General features: G+C 54.2%; 4 protein-coding genes across 4 annotated transcripts; 2 read left to right on the top strand and 2 right to left on the bottom strand.

The window, feature by feature from the left end:
* Positions 1-472: 472 nt before the first annotated feature.
* Positions 473-1636, top strand: M406DRAFT_341598 (NAD(P)-binding protein; the record flags this gene model as incomplete). Its single annotated transcript, XM_040921681.1, has 3 exons — positions 473-768; positions 853-1207; positions 1547-1636. 3 exons carry the CDS (start codon positions 473-475, stop codon positions 1634-1636), a joined length of 741 nt encoding a protein of 246 aa, XP_040773342.1.
* A 1027-nt stretch (positions 1637-2663) lies between these two features.
* M406DRAFT_332746 (MFS general substrate transporter) lies at positions 2664-4765 on the bottom strand (the record flags this gene model as incomplete). The annotated part of the gene is made up of 5 exons (XM_040920778.1): positions 2664-2878; positions 3036-3140; positions 3188-3190; positions 3225-4498; positions 4596-4765. 5 exons carry the CDS (start codon positions 4763-4765, stop codon positions 2664-2666), a joined length of 1767 nt encoding a protein of 588 aa, XP_040773341.1.
* Positions 4766-10312: 5547 nt separating this feature from the next.
* M406DRAFT_294043 (uncharacterized protein) lies at positions 10313-14921 on the top strand (the record flags this gene model as incomplete). The annotated part of the gene is made up of 8 exons (XM_040919117.1): positions 10313-10825; positions 10935-11227; positions 11276-11575; positions 11913-12673; positions 12766-12785; positions 12898-13012; positions 13072-13216; positions 13280-14921. The coding sequence occupies 8 exons, from the start codon at positions 10313-10315 to the stop codon at positions 14394-14396; spliced, it is 3264 nt and encodes a 1087-aa protein (XP_040773340.1). The 3' UTR covers positions 14397-14921.
* Positions 14899-18538, bottom strand: M406DRAFT_103120 (family 20 glycoside hydrolase). Its single transcript, XM_040915045.1, has 3 exons — positions 17100-18538; positions 15858-17024; positions 14899-15726 (listed from the first exon to the last, which is right to left on the bottom strand). Exons 1-3 carry the CDS (start codon positions 17259-17261, stop codon positions 15301-15303), a joined length of 1755 nt encoding a protein of 584 aa, XP_040773961.1. The 5' UTR covers positions 17262-18538; the 3' UTR covers positions 14899-15300.
* Between the last annotated feature and the right edge of the window lie 6 nt (positions 18539-18544).

Below are 18544 nucleotides of genomic sequence, written 5' to 3'. Positions count from 1 at the left end.
GTGGAGCAGGCACATGTGGAGTCTGGGGAAGTGTGTGTACTATGAGCTACATGGAAAACTTTACGCTGGGATCAAGCAGGAGTAACTCTTGAAAAGACAAGTCCATCGTGGGGAAATAAGTGGGCTATACAACAACTCTGTATAACCCCTGGCCCACTCCATTCTCGGGGGGAAAACTGGGACCCCGTTTCTCGACTTACTACTTACGATTATGGTACAACGTTCGTATACAGTTCGTACCACCACCTGCATCATCACGAGGGAATAAACCTCATCCGACCGAGTAACCCAAACTTAGAACCGCCGGACCGATGCTTGTACACAACAAGAAGGACAACATATAGCCAAAATAACTCAGCTTGGCTAGAACGGATGAAACTCTTCCAGCCTGGAAGATATCATTTGTATTTGTTATTTTATTACCTCAGAGCAGGCATTCCCAGTCAATAATACAACTCTCTCGCTCCACACCATGGCCGCCACCACCACCACCACCTTCCCGCCCGAGCCTCCCATCGCCCTCATCACAGCCGGCTCCGCAGGCCTCGGCGCCGAAGTAGCCACTCTGTTCGCCCGCAACGGCATGCGCGTCGTCATCAACTACCACAGCGACGACCAGCGCGCCCAGTCCCTCCTCACCACCCTCCAGGCCGTCAGCACCCTCACCCCACAGCCCGGCAGGACAGACTTTTACGCCATCCGCGCGGACCTGGCCGTCCAGGCCGACGTGGAGCGCCTCGTCACCGAGACCATCTCTGTCATGTGCCCGCCTGCTGCTGCTATTGCTATTGCTGCTGGTGCTGGTGCTGGTGCTGGTGCTGCTGCTGCGGACACGGCAGCACGGCCCCCAAGGCTGGACGTCGTCTTCAGCAACGGAGGCTGGACGAGGCTGCGCGATATCACCAACCTGGACGACAACATGGTCGAGGACGACTGGGACAGGTGTTTTACCATGAACGTCAAGAGCCACCTGTGGCTGATGCACGCAGCGAAACCGCACCTCGAGGCCGCGTACCAGCCTGCGGCAAGTGGTGGTGGCCCTGCCTCGTTCATCACCACGGCGAGTCTGGCGGGCGTGCACGTTTCGGGGAGCTCGTTGGCCTATTCCGTCACCAAGGCGGCGCAGCTGCATCTGGTGCGCGGACTGGCCAAGATTGGGGCGCCCAAGATTAAGGTGAATAGTGTTAGTCCTGGGCTGATGATGACGGTGAGTTCTGTTTTTATATTTCTTTCTTCTCTTCCTTTCTCTCTCTCTCTCTCTCTCTCTCTCTCTCTCTCTCTGCTGTGGCAAAGGGGAGGTTCGATAGCTGACGATAGTGATGGTTATCTTTGCTCTCTCTTTCTCTATAGGAATGGGCTGAGAAGATCTTCCCACAAGAGAGGATTCAGGCCATGCAGAATGCCACTAAGCTCCAGAGGCTCGCCACAGTACAAGTAAGCTAATAGCATTGTTCCCCTTTGCTGTTTCTTTCATACATGATATTGTAATCAGATCTTTGCTCTGCTGGCGGCTTACCTCTCTTTCTTACTTTCTTTTTCCCTTCAGGACGTTGCCGAGCAGGTCCTCGCCCTCGTCAAGATGAAGAGCGTGTCTGGTCAGAATGTGGTCATGGACGGTGGCTACTTGAGTTTTTGATCGGAGTAGACTCGAGGAGTAGACCGGAGGATGGGGAGAGGAACACAACGGCATCCGGATTCTGAACAAGGTGTCTTGCAAGATTTTCTTGAATACTCTGGTCAGCTGGATCTCAAGTACCTTGATGGATAAGTATTACTTATGTAAATCTGCAAGAACTTCTACATCCACCGAATGAATAGGAGCTCGCTTTTAGTTGACAAGCTAGACGGTATAGAATATCAGAGAGAACAACACTAAACAAAAAAGTAAAACAGTCCCAGTGACTTTTTTTACTCATTGCTGTCAGCGGTAATCATTTAAGTAGGTATAGTGACATTAGTGACAAAAACCAACAAAGATTTTTGATGAGAAATTACCCATATAACAGCTAAATATTCCGAATTCCAAGACTCGCCCTCATAGAGCACACATATATTTCGGGGCGGGGGCAAATGATGTGTAAGGGCAAAAAGATTGCATTGCTGTGCGCTGAAGAAGAAAGAGAAAGGAAGAGAAACGCCACGAGGCCAGCTATCTGAGGCTATCAACAGGTCTGGCTGTTGGCTGGCTGGGGCCGTGCACGGCCCTGGGCCAGTGACTCACTGGCCCTCGCACAAATGAAGAGCCAAACGAGCCCGCGATACAATTTCTCCAAACGAAGACCACGAAGATGACAATAACGAATAGTCAAAGTTTCAAGAAAGAAAGCAAACATAAGTGCAAAAGAGGCCTAGGTCGGCACATCCTCTTGGTATCTTGAATATCCATCAATAGAAGAAAAAGCACACAAGCAGCTCCCTGTCGAGCGAGAAAGAAACAAAACGCCCCTACACACTTATAGACACACCACAGCCACGCAAGCCTATTTTCACTTCTTTTAGCTTTGACCCTCAAATAAACGAGAACCAACCCGCCCTGCTTGCTTGGCGTAATTATCATCATCAAACCTTGTCACTCCGAAGAAGAAGAAAAAAAAAGGGGGGGGGGGAGGACACACGCGTGCACACACAGGAAATGACAAGTCGATACCAGAACCTAAAAGGTTCTACTCGCCTACCTCCCGGTCATCATCCCAGTGAATGGACGAGATGATAGGCCACTTCCACGTAACATGACGAATCCCCCTACCCCAGATATAGAGCGGCACCCAGAGAATGATGATGGCGGCCGCTATACCAGCCATGGCGCCGTAGGCATCTGCGTAGCCTGCCTCGTCGACCCAGGGGTTGGTGTAGAAGGAGAGGAGGAAACCGAACAGGGCTGGGTGGTGGAAGAGAGGGAGGGGGTTGTTGTCAGCAACTTTTGAGTCTCACTCACTTTGTCGAGTCATGTTTTATATTTGGGGAAATGGAAAAGGGGTGGGAAAGGAAAAAGGAAACAAAGGAAGTGGGGAGTTGAAGAAAACAGCAAAACCCACATTTGAATCCCATCACTGCCAGTGTAATTTCTCCTGCTACAGGCCGATACGCATCAATCACGTAGACCAGACAAATGTTGGTCCCTTGGACGATGGAGAAGTTCACTAGAGAGAAGCACATTTGTTAGCTCTTCCGTGGAAAACCCACTTACTTACTCCACACCACTTTAGATAGGAACCTCGACTTACAAAGACCCAGTCCAATCGTAGGACAGATCCAGTGCAGCTTCTTCTGCACCCCAACACCATACAAGACCAGGGCCAGCGGCGTTGAGAGCAGGCTGGGGATCATAGCAGGCAACCTCATCTCGGGCTCGCGAATGCCGCCGTTGCGCCTTGTGAAATAGTCGGCAACGCGGTCCCCCAAAATCCCGCCGGCAGGCACACCGATGATGGACCCGATGACGGCAGAGATGAAACATAGGCCGACCTGCCATGAGGCAAAGCCGTAGGTGGCCTCGAAGGCGGTATCCACATTGGAGGTGACGGCGACTACGAAGCCAACGGTGACGGACTGCACGAGGGCGGACCACAGCACGGGCGGGAGGCAGATGAGGCCCAGGGGCCGGAGGAAGATCTTGTAGAGGGGCTCTGAGGTGTAGGTGCCGCTGAAGAGGCGCAGGCGCTGCAGGTAAGGGGTGCGGTGGTGGGGAAGGGAAGAGGGAGAGACGACGCGTGTAGAGGGCTGCTCCACGTCTGTGTCGAAGGCGTTCTCTTCTGTGGGTGTCTTCTCGGATGAGCTGGCGGTTGGATCGTGGGCGTGTTGAGAGTGCGTCTCTGTTGCTGCTGCTTCTGCTGCTGCTGTTGTGTGGTGTTGTTGTTCGCGGGCCTGGGCCTCCTCGATGAGCCTCTCCTCGCGCCTGTAGGCTGTCTCGGGGAAGGCGAAGAAGGCCAGGACGAGCATCAGGCCTATGAAGGCGGCGGCGACCTCATAGATGACGCCCCAGCTGTGGTTGATGGTGATCAAGCCGGAGATGACGATGCCGAATGCGACGCCGACCGAGAGGAAAGACGTGTAGAGGGCCATGATGGCACCGCGCTCGTGCAGGAAAAAGACGTCCGAGATGGTGACGGGCGCAATCGTCTCTGCCGCGCCGGCGCCCAGGCCCATGAGGATGCGTGCTGCCAGGAACCCGCCAAACGACCGGTCGAAGATGGCCCATATCGCGCAGCCGAGGTAGAGGGTGTAGCTGAAGACGTAGGCGGGCCGACGGCCATACTTGTTGGCGAAGGGGACCCAGAAGAAGTTGCCCAAGCCCTGAAGGAGCGCCGTCGTGGTGAAAAAGTACGAGACCTTGGATATGTTCTTGTTGAACTGCGCGGGGTCGCTCGTGGGCGTCGCGTCGGGGAAGAAGCTCAGCGTGGTCTCGACGATGGCGACCGTGGGACCGGCCGCCAGGAAGTTGCACCAGAGCATGGCGAGACATATGAGCACAGCGATGCACTTCTTGTACCACTGTGGCCTGTTGTATTTCCCTCTGTGTTAGAGTGTGTGGTAACCAAGAGCAAGAAAGACACAAACGGAGTGGCCGAGACAATCGAAACAAAGAGAGAACATACCAGTTCAGGGGGTCGTTGGGGTCACTGGAAGGTGTGGGGACGAGAATGATTTCGTTAGTCTCATGGTGACGGAGTCGGACATTTCCAAGTGTCCTCTGCCTAAGCCTTTCCACCTTGCCCAGCTCGTGGTCCTCAGCTTGCAAGGCGGTTGCAATGGTGTCTGAGGCCATCCTGTCTGGCTGAAGTGGGTTGTGGAAGAAGAAGAAGAGGAGAAGAAGAAGAGGAATCGGGCGAAACCTGTACAGACAGCCACACACGCGAGGACTAGAACTGTGCAGGAATGTGGCTTCCTATAGAACAGGAAGGAACAGCCAGCCACCTTCTGAGAAGGGTGTCGGGAAGGAGACAGGCGAGTCGAGGTTTTGCTACACCCAATCTACTTGGGAATAACTCGTTTTTTTTTCTGCCTTTCTGTTTTCTTCGACCTGACACTATAGTTGAACATGTAAAAGACCAAAGACGTTGAAGCCGGTGTGGGGAACAGAGGAGGGAGGGCAACGATTTCCGCGGGGGATCTTTCTCGAATGTCTCACCCTGCTGTCTCAACAAGCCACTTCAAGTTCGATGGCTGGCCACGATGAGTGCGACATGTACAGAGGGTTTTATACTAAACGGCGAGCAGTAGGGTGCAATGGGGGTTGTGACACCTCGGCGAGCTGCCTACGGGAAGACCGGCCACAATGTTTGGTCTGCCGATGAATAAGTGATGATGCGGCACTGTCACATCCTGAAGGGGAGGAAGAATGAGAAGAAAGTTAAACAAGTCCAGAAAGAAGGCGCCGGCGCATGAATCTGAACACCGAATCAGTTGTCGATTCAGAATGTCGAGGCCCTGCAAAGCTAACAGGAAACAAGCCTTGCAGATGTACTTTTTTGCTTACTTTCTCGTCAATATGATACCCGTACCCGTAGCCGTGACTGTGACCCGTATCCTCGAGTATTGTTTTGTATATGTCTACGGCTGAAGGGCCCTCAAATCTAGGGTAGCCGCATGAGGCGGTTTACCCCAGACTCTTACTGCCGGGCTGTGTGTTGTGTGTGTGTTTGTGTGTGATTGATGGTGGCAACCAAAGCAGGAGGACGTGACGGTTTCCCCCCCACTTCCCGAAGCGAACAATGCGATGTGTGTTCTCGAAGGAGGAAAGGAGGAAGAGGTGGAGGAGAAGGGCAAGGAGAGATAGATCATCGACGTTGCAAGAGCGGTATAGGGTATCCCCCAAGTTTCCCCCTTCCCCAAAAAGATGCATATGTGATCCTGCAGATCCCGAAGCGATGTAGGCTGTTCAAGATGCCGAAGGTGGTTGGTTATTACAATCCTGAGCCATGTGAGAGGCTAGGGGTCGACGGGGTTTGCGAGTGGAGAAGGAAAGAGCTTTGTTTTTCTCGTCCGCCATGCATGTGTGGGTGGGTGGGTGCATGTATGTGCACCATAGTATGTATTATGCATAAGAACAAGGCAGGGTTTATTTGGAGAAGGGAGGAAGACAAGGAGACAAATGACACGTAATGCCCCCAAGCCCAGGCTGGGAAGAGTGTGTGGCTTTTCAGCTGTGGAAAATTATGAAAAAAAAAAAAAAACGACGAGGAAACAATTATAGTACGCAGGGGGGGAAGGGGGGACAGGTAGATAGAGGCGGCTTCCTGGGGAAATGATGTTGAAATATAGAGTGCATAATAAATGGAAAGCATCTATTACTGCCAATTGGTCAATTAAATACTTAAAAAAGGAGATGATGAGTGATGATGATGAAAAGAGGGTGTGTGGTCAAATTTCCCGCTCAGCCTGTGCTTGCTCGAACCGTCCCTGCCGGTAGTTGGCCGCGTATGGGACTAAAAAACAAAACAAAGAAAAGAAAAGCAACGAAGCTTTCTTATCCTGCCATAGTACATAATAATTAGCACCAAGCTTTATATCCACTCTGCTGAAGCGGATCTCGCATGCCCCACGTTTCCAGGGAAGCTCCGTATTTTGTACTACTATGTAGTATCATAATTATGGAGTGCGTACCGCAGGATGGGAATCCTGTTCACAGGCTCTTCAGCCCTGCTACCACTCTCTACATGACCGCGAGGGCAAAGTGACAGGAACAAAAGGAGGGCACACGATATTGTCCATTTCGAATCTCATACCTTCCTTGTGTACATTGCCCCATGTCTGACTGGACCGCACGTGTACAGCCTGAGAAGGAGAGGAGAGGAGCAGGAGAAAGAGGAGCAGGAGAAAGAGGAGGAGGAGAAAGAGGAGGAGAAAGAGGAGGAGAAAGAGGAGGAGAAAGAGGAGGAGAAAGAGGAGGAGAAAGAGGAGGAGGGTTAGTCTTCCTTAGTGGGTTTTTTTTGGGGGGGGGGGGGGCCAACGAAAGCCAGCCTTGATGGCACTCGAGATGCAGCGTCCCCCTTGGGTCGAAAAGGTTGGTTTAATTCTTCTTCTTGTTCGCGTCACACCAAAACTGATGGTATAAAGGCTGGCCATGTATGTTTCCGTCCAGCCGAGACTTCGTCTGTGGTATAGCTCTGGTCGTTAGCTCGACACGGCACAGCTCAGTGTGGCCCTCAAGAGTAACAGGCATCATCGAGGCCAGTCTCAGCCGGTGGTTGCTAGTAGGAAGGCTTAATCAGATGACAGCCGCCCGAGGCACCGCTGAATGAGAACGCTCCAATGAAGACTCGCGCCTGGTACCGCGGGTGTAGTTGCTTGCTAAGAAGTGCCTTCTCGGGCGGCGCACATGCCGATACGGTTTTGGTGGTAACAGGTCTGTGGTAGAAGCAGCAGCAGGAGGCCGAGACACGCCCCTTTATGGCAGCAGGCCTGTACTATACCATGACGGGAGAGACCACAATCTGGGCCCTTGCGCGGAGAGTGTCTTGGTACATTTGCCTTGCCTGCCCAAGGCGAGAGGCTCGACAAGTTTTGTCCATTCTCATCGTGGCTTACTGTACGAGATGCCACCTGTAACAGGTGTTGTTGGACGGACCTTCCGAGGCTGATTCGAGATGGTACGGGCTTGGTAGGGTAGGGTAGGGCGTGACCGTCCAGCAGCAAGCGCCTCTGCCTGCCCAGGTGCTAGCGAGCGGCCGCAGGCTAGCTGATGTTCGTAGGAGGATGTCCGATGCCAAAAAGAACACACCGCATCGCCAAGATTTGGACTAACGAAAGAGGTCGTTGTTCCTGTCTCACCAGCGACGAAGAGACCCCGCCGCTCGTAGCTGGCGACATACATATGCTTGTTATGCGCACTAAGTACAGTACAGTCCTGTAAGGCGGGAGCCCTTGCTTGTTGTACTATGGTCCCGGCACTTCCCACCACAAGGTCGGCGGGACCGTCGTCGCGGGAGAGCTGCGACTCTAAATGGCCATGCAGGACAAGGCACGCCAAGCCGGCGTGGCATTCCCTTTACAGAGACCATACCGAGCCTCGCCGTTGGAAGATGGATGTTCAGCCGCCTGCAAGGCGCGCGTCCCGAGTGGACGACGGCACTGATTTGGTGAGGGGGGGCAGGAGCTGATTGCAGAATGGAGACTGAGGACGCGTCACTGGAAGATATAACCATTTGAAGTTACTATGGTACCTATGTCTTTCCTGGCTGTGTGAGTTTTTTCTTGCTATGTTGTATTGTACTATAGCACTCTCAGATCTTTTTGCGCAATGCCATGTCCTATTGCAGAGTCTCTGTAGCAGTGATGTGATGCTGTTGTGATGGCGTGAGTGAAGGGAGAAACGATCTAACCCTTTGACGATTGCCCAGGTGTTGCCTTCCTTCCCTTTTTCGTCTATCCTCCTCCACTTCCCTTCGTGTTCTCTCTCCCTCTTTGGTCATCGTTCTTTCCTTTTTAACTCCTGTCACCCTTGGCATTTTTCTTCCACGTCCGCGCGCTATCCTCTTTTGGGGTTTGAATTTATTTTTATTTAATCTTTTCCACTTTAGCCTCCGCTCATTTGACACAGTTGCCCTGCCCCGTCGTGTTATCGTCGTAAAACCCAACCTCGGCGAGAACAAGAGATTTGATCTGGGCTTCTGGACGCAAGCCTGGGGATTAAAAACAAAGCAAGATCTTCGCACGGGGCGCTGAGGACAGGGGGGGCGGATCCCTAGCCCGGGGAATTAAACACCACGACTACGTACTACGTACACCCATCTATTTCACGCGAGCGACAAGGTATCCCTGGATCCGCTTCTGGTTGCTTGGTTCACTTTACGGTGTCCACGTATCCACATGCGCAGCGTCTCTGGTAGTGTCCCGTCGCCCACGCCACACTGCGGCCAACCACGATGAGTCTCCATGAGGAAGATGTATTCACAATGTAACTCTAACAAAGAACTTCATAGGACAGTATGCAGTTCTACGGTAGTTCATGCTGTTTACAACCTATGCTACTACCACTATTACCATCGCCGCCGCTCGGACCACTGACCACTACGTAATAGGCCTAGGGAGGTACCCTGTACTGCTACTGTGGTATTATGAATACATTGTCGTACTGGGCATACGTACCTCGATGCTAGCGCAAAACCAACCCCTCCCCTACAACACCAGATCAGATCGGGGAAAACACAAAGAGCGATGGCGGCGCTGTGGTCGAGGAGGAATAGACGGGGGGGGCGGTACTGTTTCCGTCATGCGTCCATAACTTTTTGTTTTTTTTTTGTTTTTTCCCCCCCCCCCCCCCCCTTCCCTTCTCCTTGGGCTGTTTGATGGTATAGTCTACGTGTCGACTTGATTGCCCAAAAAGCCCGATATTCGCATCTCACCGTTCATTGTCGTCCTGCATACTGTAAAACATACATACTACGTAGTATATGCAAGCAAGTTTTTCTTTTTCGAGGCTTTAAGACGTATACTATACAGTATAGTAAAGTACATAAACAGTATATATAACTTTTTGTCTCTATTGGCTTGGTTCTGACCAAATCGGGTCTCGACCAACCGCCTGAGACGCCAGTATAGCTCCGAGGCACCCCTGTTTCTTTCCCTTAACGAAAAGAGCACCTTTGCGAGTATGCTTAAACTGGATGATGTCTGAATGCATGGAACACTGCTGGTTGCTGGTGCTGCTATCCTCTCGACCTTTCCTTCCTTCTCGACGAAACAACCCCCCCCCCTCTTTCTCCCTTTCGCCTTTTTGTTTCTGAACCTTGGGGTCGGCACACACGGCATCTTCATCAGCAAGAGAGAGGACGACGCACCGGCCTTATCTTTTTTGATTTTACTTTTCTTCTTCGGTTTCCTTCCTTCACTCCCTCTCTCCTTCAGAGGGCTTGGCCAGATGCTGATCAGCCCCTTGCGGGCCAATTGGCCTCTGTTTGTGTCTGAGTCTGTCTCAGACGTGCAAGCCTCGTACGGGATCCAGGCCCCGGTCCAGGTCCAGGCCCAAGCCCAGTTCTAGAATCTAGCAGCACGGGCAGAGAGCGAGAGTGAGTGAGAGAAACATCGCTACGGTCGCGATCCCGACCTGTGCCCCCCCCCCCCTTCCCGGAATCCGACGTAACGGGAAGCCCGGAATACCGGCAGCCCAGCCGCGTACAGTACCAAGCAGTGGGGATTGGATTGGACACACAACGTGCTCTGCACCGGCCAGGCACAGCTCCAGCTCCAGCTCTGGCCCAGCCAAGCTCAGCTCAGCAGCAGCAGCAGCATCATCAACAACAGGGTCATACTCAGCCTGAGCCCGTCTCCTGTGTCTCTCTTGTCTCCGCCTCTCTGGATCGACAAATATATCATGGCCAGCCCGTCCTTCTCTCACCTACTCCACCCGGAGCCAGCCGTTCCGTCTCAGCCCCCGCCTCGGTCTCACCCTCATTCTCAATTTCAGCCTCAACCTTCTGCCCATGCACAGACTGCTCACCAGCCTCCACCGTCGTCGTCATCACCTCGATCACTGCCCCAGCCTGCTCGCTCACTGCTCCCGCCGCAACGGCCCTCTAACGATGGAAACCCCTCGCCTTCCTTGGACTTCATCTCCGTGGCCACGTCTGCCTACAACTATCCTGCCGCTCCCCCTTCCACAGTATCGCCGGCCGCCTCTGGTAGTGCGCACTCCGTAGCATCCCCGGTGACTTCACCCACTGCACACACATCCTCAGCCTCGGCGGCTGGTCCAGGCCTGTCTAGGAATCACGCCCCAAACTCGAGCCTCTACCAGTGTGCAGACTGTCTCAAAAGATACTCCCGCCCCGAGCATCTTCAGCGGCATGTTGCCACCCACACGCTAGGCAAGCGCTTTGTCTGTGATGTATGTTTTCCCCTTTCTTCTTCTTCTTTCCTTCCTTTCTCTTCTTGTGACTGTGTGATTGGTATATGGCTTTCTGCCGGGCGCACATGTTGATGATGCCACGGTGTAGGTCTGTGGGAAGGCATTTGGCCGTGCCGACCTCCTTAAGAGACACCGTGCCAACCACAACGACGATGGCAACGGCAACAAGAGACGCCGCATCAACTCGTCGCCTGGCGCCGGCCGCGTGGCCCACGCGTGTCAGGCATGTGCCAAGGCTCGCGTCAAGTGCGAGGACACCAAACCGTGCACCAGATGCCGCCATCGCAACTTGACCTGCGAGTATGCGTCTTCTGAGGCCGGGTCTGCCGCCGCTATGCATCTACTGCACTTCTCGGCCAGCGCCCACTCGGACTCGTCCTCGTCCTCCCCCTCCTCCCCCCCCTCCAAGTCCCACGCCCACGCCCAGAGCCACTCCCACACTCACCCTCCTCCGATGCATGCTCCTCCTACTACAACCCCTTCGGGCCCGCCCTCCCGTAATTTGGGCCCCGAGCCCTTGTCCTCGCAGACAGGGCAGTCTGGGCCTATACAGAGGGTCCACACCCCAGCCGCCCTGGCCATGACGAATCCTCCTTCTTATGCCCAGTCCACCAGCCGAAGTCCTCCTATCGTTGCTACCCACACGCAGGGCAGTAACGAAGCAGTACAGCTACCCACACCTGAGACCATGATAGACCACAGTGAGCCACACCTTCCTTCTTCTTTCGTGTTCGACCACTGTGTAGAACGATATTTGTATTTCCAGGTTCCTCTCTCTTCCTTTCTTTGTCTTATACTTGTCAACGCTATATTAAGACTATATTCCACAACCTCAACCTCACCATCACCCTCTCGTCTTCCATGGCAAACACAAACCACCCCATGCATTTGCTGTTGTTGGCCTCGCCCTATCCTGTCCCCAATTTCTTTGATTCACCACTCACCTATCATACGGCCCTACCGGCAACCTGCTGCACACTACACTGGCCCTTGCCGCCGTCGCCTCTGAATACTTGTCCGTAGCCGAGACTGTGCTAACCATGGAGGATGAAGACCACACGGATAGTCATGCTGCCCAGCTCGCCCAGAACCACGCTGCTGTGGTCGACATGTCAAGACCACAGTTTGGAGATTTTCTGCAGAATGTTCTCTACGATCCACAGCAGCAGCAGCAGTTGGCGTCCTCGAGGATGAATCCAGCCCAAGGCCTGGCCGTGTTAGATTTTTGCGACGATGCCAACCTGGACATGGACGAGCTCGACTTCGGCCTAATCGATGACTGGAACCTTGGTAACATCAACGGCATGCTGGCGACCGATCCCAACCTGGCCAGCTACATCTTCACCCAGGCACAGGATTCCGCAGAGCTGTCCCTGTCTCACATGCGCCAGCGTCTGGTCTCGATCTGGGTAGACTCGCCATGGCGTTGGATGCCTGACGCCAATAAGGATAACATGGAGACTCAGAAGAGCAACCTGCCACTGATCGACATAAAGAACTCTCAGCTGCAGCCGGACAAGGTCGTCAACGACAAAATGGAGGCTTCCGGGCGGGACAAGGTATTGGCCATCATCCTGAGCACATGTCAGAATAATTCTATCATGGGAAGGGTAGCGTCGTCTTTTCCCTCCACCGAGGTGATGGACTCCTTGGTCCACGTCTTCCTGGCCTGGCACCTGTGTCAGGTATCCGAGTTCATACACTTTGGTTCATTTTCGATGAATGGGCAGAGCCCCGAGTGGCTAGGCGTGACCGCCGCAGCAGGAGCCATCCTGACACCTGTCAGGTCGCTCTGGAAATTTGGCTTCGCTGTGCAGGAGGCAGTTCGTAAGTCTGGTCTCTTCATCTGAGCCCCCCCCCCCCCCCACCCCCTCCCTTTCTCTTCGCTAGGCATCTTTGCTGACCAGGCATGCATATAGGAATCACAATACCCATGCGAGTACGTACAACAGCCGCCCTTGGCCCCCCAACCACCACTAGCTATGCTATGGATGCCTATTTCTCTCCGATTGCTTGACACGTTTAGCTTTACTAATGTGTCCTTACCTTAGTTCGAAGATAACAATACCAAGATTCAGGATATAAGTCTGGTCCAGGCTCTCGTGCTGAATCACGATATTGGCCTGTGGAGTGGAAATCGAAGGCGCATGGAGATAGCTGAGTGCCGTATGTATATCCTTGTTGATGTCAGACTACGAAGGAGGACCTAACCAAGATGGATGTAGACTTGAACATCCCCGTTGCGATGACCAGGGGCAGAGGCTTGTTCCAGCAATCACATTATGAGTACATCCACGTAGATGTGGCAGACGAGGGTTCCGACTTGGACGCGAAGTGGAAGCTCTGGTATCAGCACGAATCGTGGAAGAGGTATGTTTCCTCTCCTCGTTGTCCTCTTAGCTGCATACAGCAGTACTTATTAACATACCGCAGGCTTATCTTCCATCTCTTCATCCGCGACGCCCAAACATCCATGACGTCCATGATTAATCCACATATATCGTACGCAGAGCTGACCCTACCGCTTCCTGAGGCCCGAGAGCTCTGGTTTGCCAAGACGGCCCAGGAATGGAAGATGCATTACCTGCGAATACACGCAGGGCCGCAAACCACCAAGCTTCCTTCACTAGGCGATCTCCTCCGCGACTTCGACCTGCTCGCGACCGATGCGCACCGGCTCGACGTGCGGTACTGCATCTCCATCTTCCTGCATGGCTTTTGGACCTTCATCCGCGAGTACTGCCAGATGAACTCCATTTACCGCTGGTCCAATTTCTCGCCCAACGTGGCCGGCAACCCGAACATACTGTTGCAGTCTCGTCAGCAGGAACACGTCAAGGCCCTGGAACAGTTCCAGCTCAGCGCAGCACAGAAATGGCCGCACATGCTGATCGCCCAGGAGAACCTCGTGCTCAACCTGCTACTGATGAACCTGCACGTCTCCTTTGAGGACCTGCAGCTGTTCTCGGGCAAGGAGGGCGACGACCAGGCCAGGCGCATCCTACCCGCACTGAAGCGCTGGGTGCAGGACAGCGAGTCCCGCCGGGCCATCTGGCACGCCGGCCAGATCCTGCAGTGGGCCAAAGAGTTTCCAGTGGGCCACCTCAAGGACTTCTCAGCGATCGCAGTCCATCACGCCGCGCTGGCGCTGTGGACGTGGGGCGTCGTGACACGTGCCATGCGGAGGGGCAATGGCGGGTTCGACAGCCAGACAGAGCCGGTGATCCACCTTGACATGCCCGACTCTGCCCCGATGCGTCAATTCGTCGTGTTCGGCTCGGCCAGACCTGCCATCCGGGGTCCGACGAAAAGAGCAGCCGCGGCCGGTTCCTCCGGCGGCTACGGGCCTGTCGGCGAGAGCAGCAGTGGCAGTGGCGGCATGGGGACCGTGACTCAGTGCTTCATCGACGAGCCGACAAGCTGCATGGCAATGGTAGAGGACATTCTCCGCGCCAACTTTCCCGGCGGCCAGGCTGCTCCCATTGTGGAGAACTTATGCCATCTCATCCAACAGCTGGGCAAGGCGGCCGGCGCTGTCGGGCTGGGGTAGGCCCTGGCCTGCCGGCAAGACCTGAAGCGCGAAGGAATCGATGACGAAGAAGAGCACTCTTGAATTCCTTTTTTTTTTTTTGATGTGTTGAACCGGGGGTCAATCATTATGTATTTCCAGGCCATGCTAGGCCACAGGTCGCAAGGCGTTGGGGCCAAACGGGTGGGTGAAAAAGCCGACCAAGAAAATTCGGGAAGGGGTTATTTTTTTCCATTGTCTCCAGTCGAGATAGGTTGGTTTCATTATAGACTTGCTTTTGCAGTCCGTCGCGATAGCACTTCTGTTTTCCATTCTCTTTTCTTTTCTCTGTATAGACTGTGTAAGATTATTGAGAGGAGACGAGAGATATGATACCACCACACCCGTTTGCCTTGTCTTGTCGGAATGCACGCAAGGGAGGAGAGAGTAATGGATGGTAGCACTTGTTGACACTCGAGCAAGAAGAGAGTGGAGGCAAATTGCCACAAAAGAACACAGCGTTACTTTGGTACTGCTCAGAAATCCAGGTTACGACTTGTCTTTTTCACTTTCTGCCACATTTGAGAGAAGTCAACATCATTATACGACATTGATACGTTACGCCATTAGAGAGACTGCATCGAGTATAAAGATATTTATGTACAAGAAGAAAGCGCCGCTGCACGAGCCCGCCCAGGTCGGCTGACTATGTTGCCAATGGATTCTGTGCCTCGGGTAAGGCAAGGTCCTCAAGGAGGAGGACGTCCTCTCTGAGGGAGAAGGAGGAGGCGTCTATGGATGTGACGACCTCCTCAGTAACGATGACGACGATGACGACGACGACGACGACGACAACCTGCTCCACCACTAGGACCTCGACCTCGACAAGAACCACCACCACAACGAGCGCGGGTGTGTCCTCATCTACCGCCACCACCACCTGCCCCTAAGCAGGCTGGGCACAGCCGGTGGCGTTGGGATACATGGTGCACCACTCCATCTGGATGGGGCTCGCGCCGAGCCCCCTGGCCACGAGGCGCTGCCGAAGCGAGTTGAGGCGCGGCGCGGCATCGACCTGGCTGCGGTTCTGGCCGGCGGCGTCCGTTCGGCCGGACCAGAGGACCTCTGCGGCGGCGGCGGCGCGGGGCCAGGCGAGGGAGTCGAGGTTCTGGGGGTCGATGGTCTCGGACCAGAGGGCGAGCTCGCCGCCCAGGACGTTGGAGGTGGCGTTGGCGGAGACGCCGGCGGCCGGGTCGTGGGAGTAGATGAGCTCCCAGCTCTTGGTGGGGCTGCACCAGTCGTTGAAGGGGTAGCCGGTGGACCAGAGGTCGTTGCTCCAGGTGACCCACTGGCCGCGACCGCAGTCGAGATACTTTTTTTTTTGGGAAAAGAGATTAGACCGTGATTTAGTATAGGGGAATCTCATCATGATGATTGTGTATATATTATATACAAAGGGAAGAAGAAGAAAGAAAGAAAAAAAAAGGTAAAAGAACAACTCACGTAAAACTCATAGTTGGAATCAATGACCTTGTAGCCATTCGCAGCCAGGTCTGGCACGGCAGTCCCGCCGAGCCACGACTGGACCACGACATCGGACCCAAGGGTAACATTCCAGGTGGTGACAATCTCCTCCCAGACCATGGGGTTCAGGCCTGCATCGCGGACACGGGTGTGTTGGGTATCGATGAAATCCTGGAGCAGGGGCTGCAGCACGGCGGTGTCGTTGGTGTTGACGTCCGGGTCCAGCAGGTAGTCCTGCGCGTTCAGCTCGTCGCCGCCCGTGTGCCAGTAGGCCGTGTAAGGGGCGACGCGCGGCAGGACGTCGTCGAACAGCGTGCCCAGGAGGTCCTCGACGCCCGAGTTGTTCAGCCTCAGCGCGCCGCAGGGAGGCTCGGCGCAGTAGGTGGTGTAGGGCTGGGCGTCGTAGGCGACGACCAGGTCCGGGTAGGCCTCGCCGACGACGCCGATGTGGCCTGGCATGTCGATCTCAAAGTAGACGTCGACGCCGCGGGCGATGCCGTACTCCTGGAGCGACTGGATGTCGTCGGCCGAGTAGACCTGGGCCTGGCTGTAGGCGCCCTTGCCGGACAGGTCGGGCAGGCTGGGGACCTCGAGGGGCCAGGACTGCGAGTCGGTGACGTGCACGTGCAGCTTGTTCAGCTTACTGTACGACAGGCCGTCGATGGTGCGCTTGATGTCGTCGACGGGGAAGAAGTTGCGGGCCGTGTCCAGCATCACGCCGCGCCATGCATAGACGGGCTTGTCCTGGATCTCGATGGGCGCGTTGACCATGTACCAGGCCGTCCCGCTCGAGTGCTCGTAAAAGAGCTGGGAGAAGGTCTCGAGGCCGTGCAGGACACCGCTGGTCGACACGGCAGAGAGGCTGGCCGAGCCGGTCTCGCTGATGGTCAGGTTGTACGACTCGTCCACCTCGGCTGTTGAGGGCTGGAAGGTCGCATTGCTGCTGGTGAGGGTGATGGCCAGAGACGTGACGCTCGCCGCGGAGGCGTTGAGCGCGGGCTCGTAGCTGGACAGCTTGTACCGGGGCACCAGCATCCAGGGGACAAAGTTGGCTGAGAAGATGCTGTCCAGGGTCCTCGAGACACCGGCCTGGACCAGCTGCGCGCTGGATAGCGAGCTGGGCTCATAGTCGGCCGTGTAGGTCAGCTGTGCTTGGAGATTGGTTTTAGTATACACATCCTCATAAGAGGGCAGGAGAGTTTCATGAGTAGACCATCGTACGCTTGCTCCGTTGAGAGTGACCTGGATGTCCTCGTTGATAAACAAGGACGTGTTTCCAGACGAGAAGGTGGGCTGAGGAACAGGCCATAAGCCCCCAAGTCCTTGCGCCGTGACCGAGTCAACAGCGGCTAGGACGACAGGTAAGAGCAGCCGTAAGCCCATCTTTAATGATGATGATGATGATGAGGGCCTATACTCTACACCTGGAGAAAGAAAAAAAGAAAATGAGAAATGTCAGGGGGGATTGGTCTTCTGGTATTGTTTTGAAATTTCAGACCCTCAATGAATTGATTCGACCTTAGACCTGAATGCGAACTCGAGGAATATGTCGTAGTCTGGCCCAACCTCTCGAGAGTGCGAAGGAAAGGTTGTGGTGGGTGGAAAATAGGGACGGCCAAAACGGTCGATACTTTATATCTATCGACGGCTGAGATTACTTGCAGCAATGCAATGCAGCCCGCCGAATCCTATAAGGATTGGGACGGCTCTCGTGACGAGCAAGAGAAAAAAAAAAGAAAGAAGAAGCAAAGAAAATAAGAAAAGGTAGATGGGCGCAGGCTGTGGGAACCTTGGCGGAGAGGGGTAAGCACCAAAGGTTCTAAAGTTGAAGGAGGCGCAATTTTAATTATAAGTGCTTTGATGTTTCTTTTTGGGCGGGGCGGCGTTCAGGTAGGCCTTGTAACGATGTATAAAGCAAGGTTGAGAATCTTATCCCCAGGGCACCGGTCAGGCTGGACTGATTGGCTGAGAAGGACCGAACAAGCCCTTTTTTTTGGCCCTCAACCTTTGTTTAGGCTGCTGTAGGCAGTGGCAGTTGTTGGCCGTCTGAAAGGGGGTGGCGGCAGCTTAGCCAACGCAGAGGAAGAGAACATCAGCTGTCGTGAGAAATCACTTGTGTTTTGTAGTTGGGTCTTCCTAAAAATATGCCTCGCAGACTGAATGTGCCTTTGGAGTCGAGGAGGGGTTGGTGGTGGTGGGTGTGCACCGAACAGAACGAACAACAAGATCGATCGTAGAATATGATGTATGTGTGTGAGGAGTTGTTGTGGTTGTTGTTGTTGATGTCGGAGTTGTAGCGCAACGTTACTTTAATTAGGCCCTGCCGCCTTTTCTGCAGACTTGTTATGCGGGAACAACGCCGCCTCCCGAGAAAGGGTGTAGACGAACGGTGACGGGATAGGTTGGCAAGATGCAAGCCACAATGTGTGTTTGCCGGAGGGATGGCGATCCGCAAAGGGGATGGGGAAAAGGTTCGTATGGGCATTGCACGGGACCCACCTGTCATCTCTGCTGTTCAGGAGGATGTGGACCACAACATTCCTGCATGTCTTTGATTCAGCAGTGCAACCAGCACAGAGGAGACGATGTTGTGGGGTTTTCCGATGTAGCCTAGGCATCAACAAGCCAAGATTCCATGCGACAGATCCTTTTCTCTCTCCATTGTC

The sequence above is a fragment of the Cryphonectria parasitica genome (genome assembly GCF_011745365.1).
Source record: "Cryphonectria parasitica EP155 unplaced genomic scaffold M406scaffold_7, whole genome shotgun sequence".
NCBI classification, from domain to species: domain Eukaryota; kingdom Fungi; phylum Ascomycota; class Sordariomycetes; order Diaporthales; family Cryphonectriaceae; genus Cryphonectria; species Cryphonectria parasitica.
This window is presented reverse-complemented; position numbering and strand designations above follow the sequence as displayed.